This window comes from Rhinolophus hipposideros (assembly GCF_964194185.1).
Source record: "Rhinolophus hipposideros genome assembly, chromosome: 15".
Lineage (NCBI taxonomy): Eukaryota > Metazoa > Chordata > Mammalia > Chiroptera > Rhinolophidae > Rhinolophus > Rhinolophus hipposideros.
The window spans coordinates 22,627,017-22,648,198 of NC_138061.1; the positions used below are offsets into that span (position 1 = coordinate 22,627,017).

Sequence of the window (21,182 nt, forward strand, 5' to 3'; positions counted from 1 at the left end):
ATTAGTATGGTACTAATAGGGGAAATTTGGTGTGGGAAATATCAGAACTTTTATAACTTCTCTATAAATCTGAATCTATTCTAAAATAAAACGGCTATTTTAAAAAGTAAAAATATATGCAAAAGCACTTTACAGATTGCAAAGTTCTAGTCAATTGAAAAACATCACACAATGTAGTAGCTTTAGTCTTTTATGTAGATTGTTGGTAGGCAGGCAGCCATCTTAAGTAAATCAAATAACAGAGATGGCTTCAAGAGTTAAGTTCTGCTGTGGAAGAGTCCAACCCCCAGAAACGTCCCAGCTGTTTCCTGCCAGCTGGTGCCTCATGTCCGACTTTCAATGGAGTTGATTTTCTTTGTACAATTATTTTTGTCTTTCAACCTGTCTGTTTTACTAAAAGAATGGTTACTTTTTAAAAACAAGCTCTATGCAGGTCTGTGTTTTGATTTAAGACTGCAAAAAGTGAACTGTATGGCCTGGGTATGGCTATTTATTGGGTCTACTTCTTAAGTGGCTGAAATAGATCTGATTTCTACTCCCAACTTCAAATATCTCAGGCAGACACCCAGAGATAGAATAGGGCAAGTGTACCCAACCCCTGCCAACTCCTGCTCTACCCTGGAAAAAAAAAAAAAAGGAGAAAGAAAGAGTCCCAGAAGTGCAGGAAATTGTTTCTCAGACGAAAGACAACACTTCCTTTCCCAGAACAATCCATCTCCCACACTGACATCCTGCTCCTGCTATATTTACCCAGCCCAAATCTGCCGATGATATACTTCCAGCTGCACTCCTGCCACATGGTCCTGTCACTCAGCCACAGCACTCAGAGGGGAATCTATCCAGAGGACAGAGCCTAGAAATCACTACACACTAATCCATGCTTCCTCTATCGGTAGCCTTCAGAGTAAAGTGAGACAAAATATGGACAGTATCACTCCCTGTTTATTTTGGAAGTGACTGGGGAGACAAGAGGTACTTAATTTTATATAGTTGCTAATTTTGACTGATCTCATGGTAGCCAATGGAGGACACTGAAGAATAAAGGGACTGAAATGTGAGGTTAAAAATAACTGTTAATGTTAGCTGCCCAAAAAGCATCACTTAATAGCCTTTTCCATTCCAACCTACTAGGATCAGGCTATCAAGTCACCTTAGTACAGGGTAAATCCTTCAGGTCTGGGCGGATGGATCCAAGGAGTCAAGAATGGGACCATTTCATTCAGTCCACCTCACACTACCTTCATAGCACACTCTACTGAAAGGGGAAAAGCCCAAACCCTGTACTGGGTAAAGGTAAATGTTAGAGCTGACTCTCATTTTCCTATTTTAGCAGCTCTGTATTCGTGGTCCTTCCCTCCCACTCCTGTATTCCAGTCCCAAGTCCTTTTCTTCTGTTCCTTTCTGTTCATTCCTCCATACTTTCTGCTTCTCTAATTGCTTTTTTTCCGTTCTCTTTCCTTTCCCTACTTAACTCTCTTTTTTTATCACAGGCAAGGTTCCCTCAACAAAACATACCTGATAGCTGACAAGCCTTCATTAGTAACGTCCCAGCCTTCATCAGCCTACCCTCCACAGTAGTAACAGCAAGGAGCTGATACCAAGAGCAATACCTCTTTCTCTCTCCGCCTTTTCTTAAGGAGGCACAGTCATGCATATTGATCAGATCCTTCAAAGAAATGAAAGTAGAGGCAAAAGGGAAAATGCAAAGAAAAAAGAGGGAAGGAGAGAAAAGGGTGATAGTAAATAAAAATGGGGAAATGCTTTTCTAACCATTTCTCTCTTAAAGCTCCTGGACAATGGACATTTCCAAACCTTCCAGGTTTTAAAAAGCTAAAGTAGAAGTTTTTAATGAACCAAATCAGGCTTTTAAAATAGATTTGAGAATAAAAATTGAAAAATGATGATGCATTCATATTGCTATCCCACTTATTAAAAGGAGGAAGAAAGAAAAAAGAGCGAGAGAAAGGAATCAGTTTCACATAGCTGTTCCAGTCTGGCTTAGAGAAGAATTTATCTGTCAGTTGAGTGGAGAACAAATTTCACTTGTTCTCCACTGATGTTGCCATATTCTAGAAAATTACCAAGTCCTTAGTCAAGCCCCACTGAGAAAGTTTTTTCAATTTTCAACACTCTTTTTAGTTACCATTCTTTAAAAACAGTATCACCAAAGCCATAAAGAAATATAGACCTTTAGGGCATGCAACTGTGTTTCTTAAAAAGAAGAGAAACTCTTAAAACAAGCAAGCTGGGAAGACAGTTCATGCCCACCCCTAAGAATGAATCCTTTAAGAATAGGTAATATAAGTAATCATTCACAATTTATCATCACTGAAACCTGAAAATATTTCAGGCAAGAATCATCAATGTATGATTAAATTGTGGAGGGAAAGTTTAATGAGGAGTATGGTCTTACAGTGTCTCCCACAGATTGCTTATGAGTTCCAAAGGGAAAAATAGCATCTACCCAGTGGACAAATAAAATAACACCTTGACCAAGTGATCAAAATTAATATCGCCAATAAAGGGTATTTCCACATGTGATATCACGAGGAGGGCACTATTAATCAGTAGTGGCATGTAGATTCCTGCTAGACATGCATAACTTGAATCTAATCATGAGGAAATATCAGACAAACCCAAAATGAGGAATATTCTGGAGGAGGAAGAAGAGAAGGAGGAGAAGAAAAAACTGGCCTGTGTTTATTAAAAATGTCAATGTCATGAAAGATAAAGAAAGGTTGAAGAAGTATTCCAGATTAAAGGAGATAGAGAAACATGAACTAAATGCAATATGTGATCCTTAACTAAAGGGGAAAAAAATTTTAAGTTTATTATTGGGACAATTGACAAAATTGGAACATGAACAGTATTGTATCAATGTTAAATTTCTTGAATTTGATAACTGTACTACATAAAGATCATGTAAGAGAATATCCTTATTCTTAGGAAATCTACACTGAGGTATTAAGGGATAAAAGGTTATGATGTACATAACCTACGTTCAAATGGTGTAGAAAAAATTTTATATATGTGTGTGTATATAGAAATAAAATAATAAAAAATTCACAGAAAGGTATAATGAAGACCTCTGTATCATTCTTGCAACATTTTTGTAAGTTTGAAATGATTTCAAAATAAAAATTGGAAAAAATTCACTATCAGTTGCCCTGATTAAATGTCCTGACACCAATTGGTAAAGAAGACTAGGGATGAACTCACACTCTAGAACAACCTCTAGTAGGGGAGCAAGCCAACTTTTTCCTTCCCTGGGAGCTTTTAGAGGAAGACTATTACCAACATAAATATTTCCCACTCTCTGCCTTCCATTACTGCACGCACACAACCCAGTTTTGTTGACTCTTTAGCCTGTAGCTAATCTAGGATGGCTTAGGACCCTGGCAATGTCTCCCTTCTTTAAATACCAAAGAGTTCTACCAAACACAGCCACTGCTCATTTCCCTCCTTATAATGAACCTAGAAAACAAAGTGAATCTTTAAAACCTGAGAAATGACATTGATTAAGATGCTAATATTGGGCTCACTTGGGAGGATTAATGAGCTACATTTGGATTCCGGCAACAGAAATTCATTTCCCTTGACTACTTTTCCCACAACGCTTCTGTCCAGGTGGGTTGAACCAAGAACTTCTCTTCCTGAGCCAGAGGGAACCAGGGTTGTCTGCCAGTGTCAGTAGGCTCTGGTCACAAAAAGTATTTGGCTATAGTAGGTATTAATGAAATACCTTGTATTTCTATTGATGTAGACTCAGACCAGAAAAAAAGAGGCAAAGGAGAAAGCACTGCACTTTAAATTCAGAACACAATAAGCTATCAAGAAAATGATCAACACCTGAAATGACCGTAATAAAAAATAAAAAGAAAATGATCGGTCACAGGTATTTTTGCAGAATTCATCTGTACCCCAATATCCACTCCAGCTATCTCTTATAGAAAGATCTTAACTACCTTTTAATTGTTTCACTGCCTCACTATCTCTTTCTGCCCTTGAAAAATCCTAGGAATACTTTTCCTAAGGAAAAGGTTCAGTTCTTAAGGGAATTCTGAGGACCCAAGGTTCCCAAGGACTATTCTAAATATGGATGCTTTCTCTAGGATGCAGAAGATAAATGTATGATGGGATATTCAACTAACTTGAAGCTAAATCCTATCCAAAGTTACATGGGTTTTGATACTTCTACTTCGCATGAGGCCCTTGGGCTAAAGACAATAGGTTGGTACTAAAAAAATGCTCATTTTATTTTTGAACTGGGCTATTAGATCTGAACTATAGAAAATGACTTTCCTTGTTCTTTTAGCACCTTAGCTAAATAGCTATTAAAATCTTTGTTTTGTGCTCCAAGACTTCAAAATCCTAATAATTGTGTCCAAAGCCCAAGCCAAGTCTAAGAGGACTCAAATGCAAAGCTGAATTTTATTAGAAAAGGCAATCAGCCATTGATATTGTTGACCTTAAACAAACAGCCAGAAATTTCTCCAGCAAAATGGCTTTATTCAGAAACAACAGAGAATTGCCATTTGGGACTTGGGGTCTAATGGTGAACCACATGCAAATCCAGAGAAATAAAGAAAAGGAATGCTCTTTTACAGACTTGGGAAGGGCTATTGTAAACAAAAAGTCCACTGGAGGAAAATGAATGTTTGAAGTATAGTGACTTTTCAGATTGGCTGAGTTATGGCAGTCGCCCATTGGCTGAGCTATCACTGGGTACGGGAGAATCTTTTCTTCTTTCAGTTGAGGTAGTAAAGTAGTATCACTTCTTGTAGTGTGCGTTGAGTGACACATGTGTGAAGAGTTCTTGCTTCTGTTTACTAATTTTCACAATATCTTATCCTCCAGTACAATCTTAGTCAATTCAGATCTGAGATGCACAGACTGATTAGTCAAAGGTGAACATAAATGAACTAATCAAACCCTAAGACCTCCAAGGCCCTAAAGCAGCTAATGAAGCTGCCATACACTCACTTACTGCCAGGCTGCCAAGGCTAGGGCAGAAGGTGGGGGTGGGAAGACGACGCAGACAAACACCTCTGCTATTCTTCTGACCGTCCCAGAACCTTTCAGCACACAGAGCATACAACAATTTCCAGAGGTCACATGTGGAAGCTGGGCAGACTTCAAACCAGTGCCCAGCTGTCCACTCAAATTCCAGAGCTTCTCAAATCACTAGCCTACTGGACCATAAACTTTGTGAGGACAGGAACTATGTCAGTCTTCTTGAAACCCAGGTCCGTAATACCTAGTTCAGTGTCTGGCACACATTAAATGCTCAAGAAGTATTTGTTGACTATATGTATAAATGAATTTCTGCCAAGAGCAAAGTTCTTGGAGAAGATGCTGTTTTGGGGTCTTTCCAGTACAAATGTCTCCCTCCTCGACCCACCAAAAGGACTCAAACGGATGGCCTGGCCATGTCTATTATGACGTGCTATCCCCCTTTCCCTGAACAATCAGCTTAACATTACATAAAAGGGATAAGGCACAAGATTCAAAGTGACTAGTCACTCACAATTACATCCCCAATCCCTATTTCCTTGGGGAAGGATACTTACTCTAACATTCTCCAGGATTGCTATGACTCAGATGGTCTCAAATTAATCTCTGCCTTGCAAAAGCTGATTCATTCTGAGAGAAACAACCATATAAATAGAACTGCTTCAGCCATAAAAAAGAAGGAAATCTTGCCATTTGCAACAACATGGATGGACCGTAGGACATTATGCTAAGTGAAATAAGTCAGACAGACAAAGATACATAATGTATGATCTCACTTATATGTGGAATCTTAAAAAAAAAAAAAAGCTGAATTCATGGAAATAGAGAGTAAAATGGTGGCTGCCAAGGGGTTGGGTGATGAAGGAAATGGGGAGATGTTGATCAAAGCACCCAAATTTTCAGTTATAAGATGAATAAATTCTGGGGATCTAATATACAGCATGGTAACTATAGTTAACAATACTACATTATGTACTCAAAAGTTGTTAAGAGTGGAGATCTTAAATGTTCTCACCCTCCATACACACACACAAATTGTATTTATGTGAGGTGATAGATGTGCTAACTAACCTTAGTGTGGTAATCATCTCTCAATATATACCTGTATCAAATCATCAGGTTTCACCCCTTAAACTAATACAATAATATATGTCAAATACATCACAATACAACTAGGGGGAAAAAACAAAATAATATGTGAATAATATGTAAATAAATGAAAGAAAGAAAGAAAGAAAGAAAGAAAGAAAGAAAGAAAGAAAGAAAGAAAGAAAGAAAGAAAGAAAGAAAGAAGAACGAACTGCTTTACAGAAACCAAAGTCAACAGGGATAAAACCCAGATGTAATAGTCCATTGGTTCCAAAGGTCGAGGCGGCTAAGGCACCTTCAGAGTCCTTCACAGAATGCCAAGAATGTGGTGGAAGACGCACCCTGATTCAACACTCTCTTTGACTGCTTGCCCAAGAAATAACATTGAGAGAGAAATTTAAACCAGTGCTGGAACAGGGGTAAATCACAAGCTCTCTCTACCCCAGGGCTTTCAAACTTTTTTTTTGACCTACAGAAAGAAATACAGTTTACACTGCAATCCAGGACATACACATTTCTAACTGAAACAAAAGTTTCTCAAAACAATACTTATCCTTATTATGTGTGATGCACTGATACTTTCTAGTCTATTCCTCTCTTTTCCTCCCTTAATGCCTATAGCTTGTACCAGAAAGCAAGAAGTGCTCAAAGGGATCATGTCAAAGGAACAAAGAACTAGTTTGAAGGGGCTCTCACTAGCCAAACTTGGAATGAATTGAGCACCAAAATTAATCATGTAAATTAAATGTAAATCACGTAAATTAAATCATTAAATGTAAAACAAGAATAAGTAAAAATTCAAAACCCCCCAAAAGGGGGTAAAACCCCTCATTTGCCAACATTAGTGGTCATTAACACTACTTACTTTGAAAATTGGCAATTAAAGGGAAAGAATTAAGCATTTTCCCTGCTTTCTTAGAATAAACTGTGGTTCATCCTCCAGTGTACAAAAGAAAGCTATTCTTTATAAAGAATGCTAGCTAATAAATGTAGAAAGAACAAAAATTAGGAAAAGCATTATTTCTGCAACCTTGAGTGAAATAAATGATTCTGGCAAAAATTCATCAGAGGATTATCATTAGGTTTAAACTATATCAGAGGGGCAGACTGGTGGTTCAGTTGGTTAGAATGCAAGCTCTGAGCAATAAGGTTTCCGGGTCGATTCCCACATGAGCCAAGGAGCTGTGCCCTCCGCAACTAGAATGAAGTCAATGAGCTGCCACTCAGCTCCCAGATGGCCAGATGGCTGTTGGTTGGAGTGCATCCTCTCAACCACAAGGTTGCCGGTTCGACTCTGACTCCCACAAGGGATGTGGGCTCCGCTCCCTGCAACTAACAACTGGCAACTGAACGGGGAGCTGAGCTGCGCCCTCCACAACAAAGACTGAAAGGATAACAACTTGACTTGGAAAAAGTCCTGGAAGTACACACTGTTCCCCAATAAAAGTCCCGTTCCCTTCCCCCCCCAAAAAAAAAGAATATTAGAGAACAGGATATTCACAAGGTGCAAAATTATTACTTCACAGATTACTAATTGCAAAGGGAAAAATAAATTTCTTTTAAATGGGGAGATATGGCAGTCACCACCAGAAGCAAGTAACCACAGTTAACACCACCAATAGTGAAACGACCTGACAGCATATGCCTCCTGTGGTGGTATAATATGAAGTACACAGTATTCTTGCCAAAAATTTAACCTGAATTGAATTAAGCCTTTAATCCTAACTTCTAGAATACAGGAAATGCATGGGATAGAGAAACAAGTTAAATGACACAACAAAGACAAACCCAGAATGTAGAACATTCTAAAGATAAATACCCCGGTCTCTTCAAAAAGAGAAATAAAAAGGGGAGGGGGTAAAGAAAACTGTGTTAGATTTTAAAAGTCGAAAGAGATATAACTATCTAATGAAATCAGAATTTTGCTTGGATTTTGGTTTGTAAAACCAACTACAGCTATAAAAGGAAATCTGGGGACAAATGGGAAATTTTTAATATGAACTGCATATTGGCTAATATTGGTAAATTATTGTTAAGTTTCTTAGGTGTGATAATGGTACTATGGTTATGTAGGACAATAATGTCCTTTTAGGACGCATGCTGAAGTTTTCAAGGATGAAATGGCAACATATCTGCAACTTATTTTCAAATAGCTTATGAAGAACCACACACATATATGGATAAAGCAAATATGGCTAAACAGTTAAAATTTTTGACACTGGGGCGGCAGGTTAGCTCAGATGTTTAGATGTTTAGAGCACAGAGAAGGTAGCCGCTTCCATCCCCACATGGGCCACTGTGAGCTGCACCCTCCACAAATAGATTGAAACAACTACTTGACTTGGAGCTGAGAGGTCCTGGAAAAACACATTTAAAGAAATAAAAGTTTAAAAAAAATTTTTTTTGACACTAAGGGTGGGATGTGGGTGGTCACTGTGGTATTATTTCAATTTTTGGTATGTTTGAAATTTTTCATAATAAAAAATTAAGGAAAAATGCCGTACGACCCTTTAAAATAATTGAACGCAACCTACACTCTGAAAGATACCACTCTAGCTCATGGTAGGGCAATCATAATAATATCTTAGCTCTCGCTTTATTATCAATTTGGAGCTAGTTTTCTTAAAACTGTGCCCAAAGAGAGGAATAAACTTTCATGAAAATGCTCATGTGACATAAGGCTTTCTTATTCTGCAACCCCTTGTCAAGAGTCTCTCAAGTTTTATATCTTTTCTACCAATTAATAACTCATTTTTCTTGAAAAGAATAATTACTGGAAAAATTCTTACCGATGTCAGGGCAATTTTATTTGTCCTACTTTTAGAGGATTTTTTCCCAAATCAGGGCCCATAACAGATAACACTGAAATCCTTTGATCCTTTTCTTTCCCAATTAATGTCCCCAACTACCCTTAGCATCCAGTTCCCAAGCTGCTTTCCAGGACACCTGGAGGCAAGCTGTATGGCTGACTGCAGAAAAGCCCTTGCTCCCACACATCTGGCCCTGCCTTTCCACCAAATCAAATGCCAATTTATTGCCCTCTGATGTACAGTCTATAAGGCCACTTCCTGGATGCCCCCACTTCACACTGGGCCAGAAACCCAAGGCAATAATGTGAGTTCCACGAACGGGCAAGTAATCGCTCAATAAGCGTGGAACAAGGAAAGGTCAATTGTGATGTGTGCACATGTGGCAGCCCTTCACAACCCAACCTACAGTCGGAACAGTGGGAACAGAAGGCTGGTGTTCCAGAAGAAGCTTGCAATAAGAAGCCAGCCAACAGGCAGCCAGGAGTGCTTGTCCATCTAAGTCCTTCAGGATCTCCAAAGACCAAAGTAACGAAACAAAGGCCTCAAAACTGGTAAGGAGCGATTTATCTCCTAGTTTCCAGAAGCAAAACCAGGAGCGTAAAGAAGTCGCTGCTTTCCATTCACCACCTTTTTTTTTTTTTTTTAAGATTTTATTGGGGAAGGGGAACAGGACTTTATTGGGGGAACAGTGTGCAATTCCAGGACTTCTTTTCCAAGTCAAGTTGTTGTCCTTTCAGTCTTAGTTGTGGAGGGCACAGCTCAGCTCCAGGTCCAGTTGCTGTTGCTAGTTGCAGGGGGCGCAGCCCACCATCCCTTGCGGGAGTTGAACCGGCAACCTTATGGTTGAGAGGACGCGCTGCAACAAACTGAGCCATCTGGGAGCTCAGCGGCAGCTCAGCTCTAGGTGCTGTGTTCAATCTTAGTTGCAGGGGGCGCTGCCCCCATCCCTTGCAGGACTCCAGGAGTTGAACCAGCAACCTTGTGGTTGAGTGCACACTGGCCCACGTGGGAATCGAACCGGCAGCCTTCGGAGTTACGAGCATGGAGCTCAAACCGCCTGAGCCACCGGGCCAGCCCTCACCACCCTTTTTTAATGAGGTGATCTGAGCTGAAGTGATATAATGTCCATTTTGCTGTATACTTGGTTCTATCTTTTAATGGGTGCCAGGAAAGAAAGGACAAATGCACTCACCTTTTCCATAAACATAGTCAATATTGCTTTAGAAATCAGGGTGACCAATTAAGCATCTAGGAGCACACAGAGGTGGTTAGAGGGGGCAAGGCTGAGACAAATAACTCTTCACTATCTCTCCTAAGTAAAACGGCACATTGAATTTCAAACATTTGGCTTCTTCTGAAACCCTATTGGCACTTGCCCTGAGTTTGAGTGGGTGGAAAAGAAGAAAGGGACTCTGCCTGCCTTCTTGTTAAAAACAAAGCAGCAGCTGGCTCTTCCTCTTTTTACTCATCTGACTGCTGTCACAGCAAGTTGGTCACATACCCAGAGAATAAGTTCAGGCATCTTAAGTGGTGGCTGTGCTAAAGAGGACACTGGCCATGAGAACAATAGAAGCCACTCGGACACCCACCACAGACCACAGTCACCTAACCTCTATTAGAAAGAAATTAGGTTCCTTTGCCTCTGCTTTTGAGAGCCACACTATGAAGAATGCCCCTTTTACCACAACTCCTTTCAGATACATGTAGTGGAAGACGGGCTAGCAGACTGGTTCTGATGGCTAAGTATGTGTGGGTATTAGGAAGAGAAAAAGGGAGAGCTGGAGCCATAAGAAGCCAGACTATGCAGAGCTGCTCCTTCTCAAGAAAGTCTTCATTTTCCAACCTCAGGGACAAACAAACGTTTGGAAGAACTTGGTTTACAAGTGTCAAGTGAAGATTGTTCAGATCAGTTGGGGAAGCTGAAACAAATTAAAGTCATCAAAACACAGGCCTTTTCGACCCTATTTATACGACCAGTCCCTTGGGAAAAAAGAATCACAGTATTTTTATTTCTCTGTGCTGAAATGCCCACAAGTCTGAGGCCAACCAGGCTACCAAAATTTTAAGGTGCCAAAGTCAGCGTGACTCAAATTCAAGTCACATCTTAATGTGTTGCTCAACAATCTTCAAACTAATATAGTCTTATATTTTATTATAGAACAAGAAAGTCAAAACGGGCACTGGAAATAGATACTTATATAAGTTGTGTCCAACCCTGACTCTTCCAACCCTCAGCCCATTACATGAATTTCTCTGCCAAATTTTATATGATTCTTTTAGCCTCCACTTAGTCAGGTCTTGAACAATTCACAAGCTCAGTTCCAAGTGGGACAAAGCTACTGACTCATTCAACCTTCTTCTCATGCTGATTAATAGTGATATGTTGTTTACTCTGCTACTCCCTAAATCATATGCCCCTACAGAAAAAAAGAGGGAGAAAAGGAAGTATGAATTCAATCAGTATCGGAGATAAAAAGCAATTTTTTTTTTTCAAACAATGTACCCTTACTCAATCTTTTTCCTGACAGTGACTACTAAAATTTCTTTTAATACCTCCCCATCTTCCAATTGAAACAGATTAAAATTGAGGTATGAGGCATCCTTAGATACTTTCACTTCTACCGAGAAGGCTATTTCTAAGAGGCCTACGCCAGACAGGTGTTAAATCACAGTTCCTCCCAGGTTGGCTTCCAGACTGTTTAAATGTTCTTTGCAAACCTCTGGAGGTTACATGGATTCAAACCTCCCAACTCAAACGCTAATTCACAAAGCTTGAGACAGTACCCTACAGGTGTGTTTGTCTAGGACAAATTATATTTAAATAAATTCCTGATATATCCACTTTCTCCTGGCACCTGCTTCTCCCTGTAAACTCAAGCACACCACATCATGCTAACCAGGTGAGCTCAGTAAAGAAATATCCTATCCCTCAGAGTTACTCTATGCAATCTACCAATGTCTTTAGGAATATCTAGACTCTGGCCAGAATGGCTTTACATGAGAAAGTCAAATAAGCAAATGTATAAGCTATAATTTGTTTTCATTTCTTTGACTTGTTTGTTAGCAAGGGTAAGAGCAGGAATAAGAAAAGATGGCAATAGGGTCAGCCGGTGAGCTCAGTTGGTTAGAGCACGGTGCTCTTAACAACAACATTGCCGGTTCGATCCCCACATGGGCCACTGTGAGCTGCACCCTCCACAACTAGACTAGTTGCACCCTCCACAACTAGATTGAAACAACTACTTGACTTGGAGCTGATGGGTCCTGGAAAAACACACTTTAAAAAAAAGTTATATAAAAAAAGAAATGATGGCAATAGATTGCTCTCATTCACTATCACCCATTCCATGCCTGATAGGGAACTATATGGCATACAGTAGAGGCCACAAAGGTTAGCCTTGGAATGGTTAGCTAGAGCCACTAGTCTTATTACAAACCAGTTGCTATGAGGGCAGGAAGGAAGTTTGCCTATTTGTCTACCGTTACCGACCCAATGCTTAACTGCTGAAGCATGTAAATGCCTAGCATATAGCAGAAATTAGTCAATAAATATTGGTTAAAGCAATTCAATAAGCCAGACCCAGGAATAATTCAAATCTTGTTGAATTCCAGAAAAACAAGGCCCAAGAACAGTTCCACAGCTAATATATGTTCTTAAACTGGACCTCAAGACCACCTTAGTCTTATGTTGAATACCCTCAATCCTATAGGTCCTCAAAATTACAAAGGCCTGAGGTTAAAGCTCCAAAGGTAAACTCACTACCCCCCACACCACTACTAAGAAGTTTTCCTCAAGCCCTGGCCCTGAGGGCTTTAACGTCATTAACAGGTGATTCCTTAAGAGACTATCCTGATTGTGACTTTTAGACTGTTTAAACTTTTAGATTTCTTACACTGTTCCTCTCTCACTGCTTTAAACCAAAAATTTTCTTAAAAAAGAATCTTTTTGTAATGATCGAAGTTTAAAGGCCAAGGACAAAGGCAGCCTAAATCTGGAGGCAAATGATCACAGCCAAACACCACAAATCACAACTGACTAGAGCCCTTTCCATGAAGGATACTGGATGAAGGATACTAAGGCTTGCAAAGACTTGTCTAGTATGGGAACAAAGAGATCAAAGCCCCAGACCATGTCAGCTAGAAGGATTCTTCTAAACTATCTACTCTCTTCAGCTCTAAAACCAAGAGCACTATCAAGTATCCTGATATTTCACTTTCCTTTCCATCCGCTAGCCCATGCCACAGATCTTATCACACAGTCTAGCTGTGAAACTGAAGATAACTCCAATATGCAAGAGCCCACACACGATCTCTAGAATAAAAGAACATGTGCCTTTGGAATCTCAGCCCACAACGGGGCTTAGACCGATGTAAGGGAGAGGCAGAGGTCCTTCTACCTCTAAGGCCAGGACCCCCCAGCCCTGCAGGCAGCACAGAGTTAACTACCCACCCGCTTTGAGAAGCACAAAGGTACATCACTGCAACATGCCTAACATTTACATTGCCTCTCTCTGCTCATTAAACAGGTTTTGGTTAAATAATGAACAAACTGTATTACAGACTCCGATGAGAATTCCAAAATTATAAATCAACTGGGAAAGCCCAAAGGGGCAGACAGACAGGGAGGGGGGAGAAGGATAATATTGACTAATATAAAGGGCGCAGCTTGACAGTGGATATTCCTGCCACACCTGATCAAACACACTCTGTGGGGGGAGGGGAAAGAGAGCAAGAGAGGGAAGATGGGGCAAGACAGACTGAAATTTGCATCCGGAAAAGATTAAAACGGATTCTTTGGGGATAGAGAAAATACATAATATATATTACTATAAATGCAAAACTGTACTAAAAGCTAACTCAAATGTCAAAGATTACAGCTTGAATAAATTTAAATACAAAAGCCATGTGCTTCTTGAGTTAATGAGGGAGATATAAAAGAACAAACTGGGCCAGGAGGCTGAACAGAGCCTTATCCTGCCTTTGCTGGACAATGGGTTCAAAGCAAAGCAGCAAATACAGCCAAAGTCTTTCCTTTTGAGCTCTGAGCCCTGAGAAAGAGCTGGCGAATTCCAGCCTACATTTGCTGTTTTTAAAAATTAAGATATAGGGCCAGCCTGGTGGCTCAAGTGGTTGGAGCGCCATGCTCCTAACACAGAGGTCACCAGTCCCATTCCCACACGGGCCAGTAGCTGCACCCTCTATAGCTAAGATTGTGAACAACGGCTCTTCCTGGAGCTGGGCTGCCATGAGCAGCCGGAGGTCAGTGTGAGCTGCTGTGAGTTACCCTGTGCTGCCATGAGCGGCCGGTGGCCAGTGCGAGTGGCCGGCAGCCAGTGTGAACGGCCGGCAGCCAGCGTGAGCTGCTGTGAGACGCCGAGCAACGATCTGAGACCCACTGCCTCAGCCGGGGTGAGGGGGGTGGGGGGGCAGCGCAAGGCTCATAATACCAGCATGGGCCAGGGAGCTGTGTCCTACACAACTAGACTGAGAAACAACGGCTTGAACCAGAGTGGGTGGGGGGAGGCGAAAAAGGGCGGGGGGAATTAAGATATAATTCACATTCCATAAAATTCACTCTTTTAATTAAAGTGTACAATTCAATGGTTTTGTACACTATCTAATTCCACAACATTCTTCATCACCCCCAAAAGAAACCCTGTACTCATTAGCAGTCATTCCCCATGCCCACTCCCTGCCCCTGGCAACCACACATCTGCTTTAACTCCTTCAGAAAAACCTCCTAAAAGAATTCCTAAGAGGATCAAATGAGAGGCAGCAGTCAAGTCTCACTGGCAGTAAGCTAAGGCTTTATCCAAAGTAGCAATATGCAAGCTTTGCTCTTCGGCACCCTGTATCTTCCAAGTGCAACCTTCTCTTTAGATTTGGTGTTAGAATAGTCGATGACTTCAAGTGCTACAGAGCATGAAGTCATCATACAGTTTGGGCAAATACTGACTGTAAATGTGGTCCAGAGATACACATAACAAGTACGGACCTAACCAACCTTACTAGAGACAATGGACTTATTTCCTTCACAATGCTCAGATAATACTCCTGGAGAAGTAGATAATCTTATGTACTTAAACGATCCTCTATTTCACAGGGGGAAAAAATTATTTTGGTTTATTGACAATGTCCAATGAACCACCCATTTCCAACAGTGAGTGATACTCTTAATCAACTAAGTCAGTAGACAAACAGCCTAGAAAAATGCAAATAGAAAGCCTTTGTAAAAAGAGACCAAGCCCAAATCAATTTCATGAGTTAAACTGAGTGAAAGTCCTAGAATTCCGGCCATACATCCTCCAATTTAAATGGTACACCATTCCCAGTCACATAGCAAGGGCAAGTCCCTTCAGTTTCTCTCTCCAAGTTCAAAACCATTTCCCAGCCTTCTAGTACTAACAGGCTTCCAAGAAAGCAGTCCTCCTGGCACTGCCAATCAGAAAAATCTGTTTGTTTCAGTAAAAGAAACAAGAAATTGGTCATGGATTGTGGTCCAGGACCACAGGGGCAGCTGACCCATAAACCTGCTCCAGGGAGCCAGCACAGTGTGGGGGGTCAGAGCTGATCAAAAGGCCATGAAATGCTCTATTTTGGACCCTCTCTGTAATTTTCTTAGGCAGGTAATATGCTAAAACCCAAGAACAATGGGGCAACCTTGGCAGGCACCATTTCAACATTTGCCATAGCTGTTGACCCCTAGAAAACACTAGCACTTTCTTCCTTCCTCCAGAGGAAAGCTTGGCAACCCCAGCTATGTTCCTAGTACCACTGAGAGAACTGGCTCCTCAGTACATTCTGGTCTTATTCGTTTGAAGCAGCAGATAATCTGGATTCCTAACCCAAGGATGTAAGAAAATTAGGCAACAGACTCCATTTTGATAGCTCTTACATGGTCTAGAGACACCACGTCCTGGACTGCACCACTCACCACAAACGTGATCTCTGAGCTGAAGTCTCAGGATATATCAGGATGGAGAAAACAAGTGTGGGATACGGACTGGATGGCAAACAGGAAATGTGGCTCTGTCAGCATAGCAGCAACACCTCAGCTCCTCATGTCTGCACAGTGCCCAAAAGGTCTGTACAAATCTGATCTCAGCCATTTTAGTGTTCCCCACCACTTACAACCACAATCCCATGCTGCGCATAAATGTTTGCCAAGTATTTCCAAATATAGTCACTTGTTTAATCCTCTTAACATCTCTTAGAAAGATAGTACTCTGAACTCTGACCCACCAAAATAAGTTGTAAATATCTACTCACTACATTTTCTTTCTCATTGGGACACGTAAGCTTTATCCATAAAAAATAATAATAATAATCTGCACAAGCAGCTCTTTCTAAAGCAGCTAAGTCACTTACAGTACAGGACATAAAATAAGAACCTGCCACCTAGTTACAGCATTCACCCTAACTAGTTAATAACCATCTCCTCTATATTTGATCCTTGGCTAACACTTCCAATGCTTTTCAATAGAATAGAATTTGCTCTGTTAAAGAAAACATGTACGGAATCCTTGGGTAACTTCGACCCATGTTTAGGAAAGTAAAAAGGAATTTTTCTCCAAATATTCTCCTACATTCCTCATGAAAGGAGAAATTTATCTATTTTCATTTAATTCGCATAATCCTAAAACGTATTTCTTAGATATGCTACTAGCTAAAATCATTCCAGGGATATACAAAAGTCCTTTATAGTCAACAGAGCAACACAGCTAAGGCTATCCCTTTCAGTCTATATTTCTCCCTTGAAAAACTCAAAGGCATTGAGACTTGCTCCCAAGACACATGCATATATATACAAATATAAGGCACTTCCTGTGTACATTCTCCTCTAATTGTATAAACAGAAGCAATACAGAACAGGGCACTAACCCAGGCATCGGGGCCAGAATTCTAGTTTTGACCCCACCTCTTAGGATCAGTGTGACCTCAGCTAAACCACTTAAAATGGCTCTAGGTTTCAACTTCATTCATAAAAAGTGAACAATGTATGTCATGCCTCCCTTAGAGAGTTGCATAAAAGTTCAATATGGTAATAAACATGAAAATGGCTTTGAAAATTCTAAACATATAAATATTACATAAGCTTACTGTGATTAGGGAAACATGGTGGGGAAAAAAGATTCTGGGAACACATGAAGATCTGCATTATAGAGAGCTAAGGCCCTAAAACCGATACTGACTTTCTATGAGAGAAGGATTTTGTTGCAAATACTAAAAATTTTACTTGTGCCACCAACTTCCTACCTCCATGAGGTAGACAAAGAAAGTAGTTAAAACAAAAGCAAACCAAAAAATAACCAAAAATAACTTACTTATAAATCAACAATGAAGGAAGCTTGTGACTGTATGAATACTGATTCCTCACTAAAGTGGGAAGCCCTACTAGAAACTCTAGGAAAAATATCAGCAATACAATAAATCAGGGGCAAACTATACCCATGGGCCAAACCTGGCTTGCAACCTGTTTAAAGAAAATTTCACTTATCACTCATTCATTTAAGTATTATATTATCTATGTCTGTTTTTGAGCTACAACTGAATTGAGTAGCTGCATTTCCTACAAAGCCAAAAATATTTACAGAAAAAGTCTATCCATCCCTGCAATAGTTCTTTACAGAAAGTTTGTCCATTCCTGTAATAAATCAAGCACATGTGTTTTTTTAACCTGGATAAGTAATCCTACCAAGATGTGGGGACTTACCTGTGATTTTGTTTAAAACCTCCTTTAGATGACTGAAACTATGCAGCAGGGGATCCCGTTCTTCATCCTGTAACACATAGGTTTTGTTGTTTTTTAAAAAGTCATTATCAGAAAAAGTAAATAAAAGACAGATCAAGGGCTCTTTCTCTGAATCCAACAGAAAAGCCAGTAAGTTTTTCTTCTGAGGAAAAGAAAGTTAGTTCTGGTTCATTTTTCCAATTCCTTATCTCTTAATTCGTAGAGATTTTCTGGGCTTACCTAAAATAATAAATCCTGAAGTATTCATCTACACCATGAAGTATTCATCTCCACTGGTCATAGATTGCACTACTACCACAGATTGCCGGGTCCTTTATGCGTTATGCTATGGTCTGAATGTTTGTGTCCCCTCAAAATTTATATGTTGAATTTTGCCCAGTGTGATAGTATGAGGAGGTGGGGCCTTTAGAAGGTGGGTAATTAGGTCATGAGGACAGAGCCCTCGTGAATAAAACGAATATCCTATAAAAAGACTCAAAAGAGCTCCCTTAATCCTTCCACCATGTGTGAGAAGTCTAAGACCCAGAAAAGGGTCCTCACCCGACCCTGCTGGCATCCTGAGCTCAGACTTCCAGGCTCCAGAACTGTGAGAAATGAATTTCTGTTATTTATAAGCTACCCAGTCTGTGGTATTTTGTTATAGCAGCCCAAACCGACTAAGACATGTGTATTATTCTCTTTTCTCCTTCTTCATAGTCATTATATAATCACACATATTCATTTCAAAGACATTCCTGACTCCACTCTCACTTCTAAAACAATCTATTTTTATAAATGAACATGAGAAATTTCCAAATGCCAAGTTGGAAATGTCTAAACTTGTTTTTACAATTGTGCCAAAAGTTGTTTTATACAACTGTACGAAAAATATTCTTGAACGTACATATGCAACAAAGAAAGTCAGGTTTACAACAGGTAAATTTCTTACTCATCTGATTGGCAAAATATGGCCTCCTCTATATATAGGAGCTTGCTGAACTCCCGGGGAGTACCATCACCAAGCCATGCCCCATGTATCAATAACTACACTGATTTAAGTTAATTTGATAGCCCTAGGAAATTATAAGATGAGGAATCTTACATTTTTTTAGGCATTTTAAAGAGGTCCCAAATACTAGCTTACTCGTAAGTCGTTTACAAAAATAGTTAGAAGAAGAATGGTATCATCTTTTGGGTCCCAGAGAAAAAAAGTAGCCTGTAAATTTGACACTAGTTGAAATGAAAGAGAAGGTTCCTTGATATTAAGAACAATTCCAAATGTCTACTATTCTCTTTATTACTGAGAAATAGATCACTATTTTAACCATGTATCTGATCCCCTACAACAAACCAGTGATCAAGCTACCTGCCCATTCCCCACTTACCAGTGGAGTATGGGTGCTCCATCGGGCATTTCGTTTGATAGCCCCAACCACAATGTTAATCTCCCCTTGAATGATGTAAATATTCTTATCCACCATCCTGGCAAACCTACCAAAACAGTTAAGAAAAAAGTCTAGTTAATATTTGGTTACCCAGAGCATAACCATGCTTAAATCAGTAGCTGGTAAGGTTAGAATAATAATTTACCTTTTTCAGTACCAAAACTTCCCACCTATAACACCAAGATGGGATGAAGTCTATCTTATGTTATGAATCCAACTACCTGGCTCTCCTAGAGGTCTCTGGAAGTTCAAGATACACCTCAAAAAGCATCAATCCAGAAAATTTTTCTAATGCACCCCAACAATCCCTAGCAAGCATGTCAAATTCTTCAAAGTCAAATGTCTCCAAAAATCTATGAGGCCCTTAGGTATGCAGATATATCTGTATTGCTAGTTTGTTACAGATATATTTCAGATCTTCCCTGTTGTCTTTTTTATCCACTCAATAAAGTAATAATGAACGCTCAAGTTAAAAGAAAAGAATGAAGGCTGTCAGAAAAACAGCATTGGTTTGGAATCACAGTTACAACGTCAATTTATGGACTACATCCATTCTGCCAAGTCAGCTCCAGACAACTGGAGAGAAGCAGTCATACCACCTTTGCAAGTTCTGAAAAGTAAAATTCACCTGCTTATAGCAGGAAATCTCTAATAAGCAGACTGAAAGGTAGACTATTTTTAAAGCTGCTTTTATGTGAATCGCTGAAGTGAAAATGAAATACTATTTTAGTACTTTAAATGCTCCCAACTTAACTATCACTTAACTACCATTCTCTTTGCTGCCTTTTGCAGCACTTAGAAAAGATATTTAATTATCTCCCCAGGTGAAAGTATTTTAAAAAACAGAACTTCTTCTTGGCATAGAGAAAACTGGGAGCATGTAAAACCAACCTTACCACTTTCCATTACTTAGAAACCCTCCTCAGAAAGACAAAATTTTTAAAAGCGGAAAGGGAGAGAAAAGGTGGGAGTGGGTATAGAGTTAGACAAACATTTCCCTGGTCAGGCTCAAGGAAAGTTAAAATAGTAAGGCTATAAGCATAAGGAAAGAAGGAATTCCAGAAACATTTACTTATTAAGCACCTACTATGCATAAGGCACCTTTCAGAGTGCTAAGGATACAAAGCAAGTAAGACATGGAAAGAGCTCTCAGACATATTGTGGGATTAAAAAAAAAATTGGAGTCTATGACTGTATGTTACCATTTATGTAAAAACCAACCCACCGCACATAATATACTAGATTTTTGTTTTAAAAACTATGCAATATTTAACACCCAGTAAGATATAAAGAGTAATATAACGGCCAGTATCCAGATTATTAAGAATAGCACAACGGAGGTCTCGTGTGTCCTCCCCAATCACATCCTCTCTCTTCATCTGTTGGTCTCACTATTCTAAATCTGTTCTTTATTAAACTTTTATGTTGTTTTATACTTTTACTTCATTAATATGTATCTTTAAACAATACATAGTATTATTCTGCATATCCTATACTTTATATAACTAATATCACATTATATGTATTCTGCAATTTGTTCTTTTCCCTTGAAACATTGCTTGTGAGTCATTCATGTTGTTAAGTATATTTAAACTATTTTATACAGGTATATATGTAGATAGATATATAAACACAGAATAAAAGGTCTGGGCATATGTACCCCAAACTCAATAACCATAGTTATCTCTAGAGAAGTTTGTGAAATTGGGGTATAATCAGAAGATATTTTAGCCTTATCTATGATGTTTAAATTTTATACAAGAATGTATTACTGTACATTTCTGCCCATGATGCATTTATAGAGTTCAATGAGATCTAAAAGAAAACTGAGCCAAAGATATAGAGGAAAAAAAAATGAATCCTGCAAGTAGCTCCATTTGCATATTGTGCACAAGATCAGGCCCCCCAAAAGTAAGAAGTATGAAAACTACTACAATAAAGGAAAAAAGAACTGGTATAAATTTTGTCCAGGCACATAACACCTCCCCCAATCCATAACAGAATCCAACGTAAGACAAAATTTATTTTAATGACAATTTAAAGAAATAACTAGGTTAGTCTCAGAAGACTATCTGTTTCCAAATGATCTAGGTA

General features: G+C 39.5%; 1 protein-coding gene across 5 annotated transcripts in view; it reads right to left on the reverse strand.

The window, feature by feature from the left end:
- Positions 1-21,182, reverse strand: part of GBF1 (golgi brefeldin A resistant guanine nucleotide exchange factor 1) — a 112,471-nt gene that overhangs the window by 83,430 nt on the left and 7,859 nt on the right. For all 5 annotated transcript variants that reach the window (XM_081074683.1, XM_081074681.1, XM_081074682.1 and 2 more), the window contains exons 2-3: positions 19,029-19,134; positions 17,626-17,692 (exon numbers count right to left, since the gene is read on the reverse strand). In XM_081074683.1, the coding sequence (XP_080930809.1) occupies positions 17,626-17,692; positions 19,029-19,124 (163 nt within the window). In that variant the 5' untranslated portion in view covers positions 19,125-19,134. The remainder of the gene's footprint in view (positions 1-17,625; positions 17,693-19,028; positions 19,135-21,182) is intronic.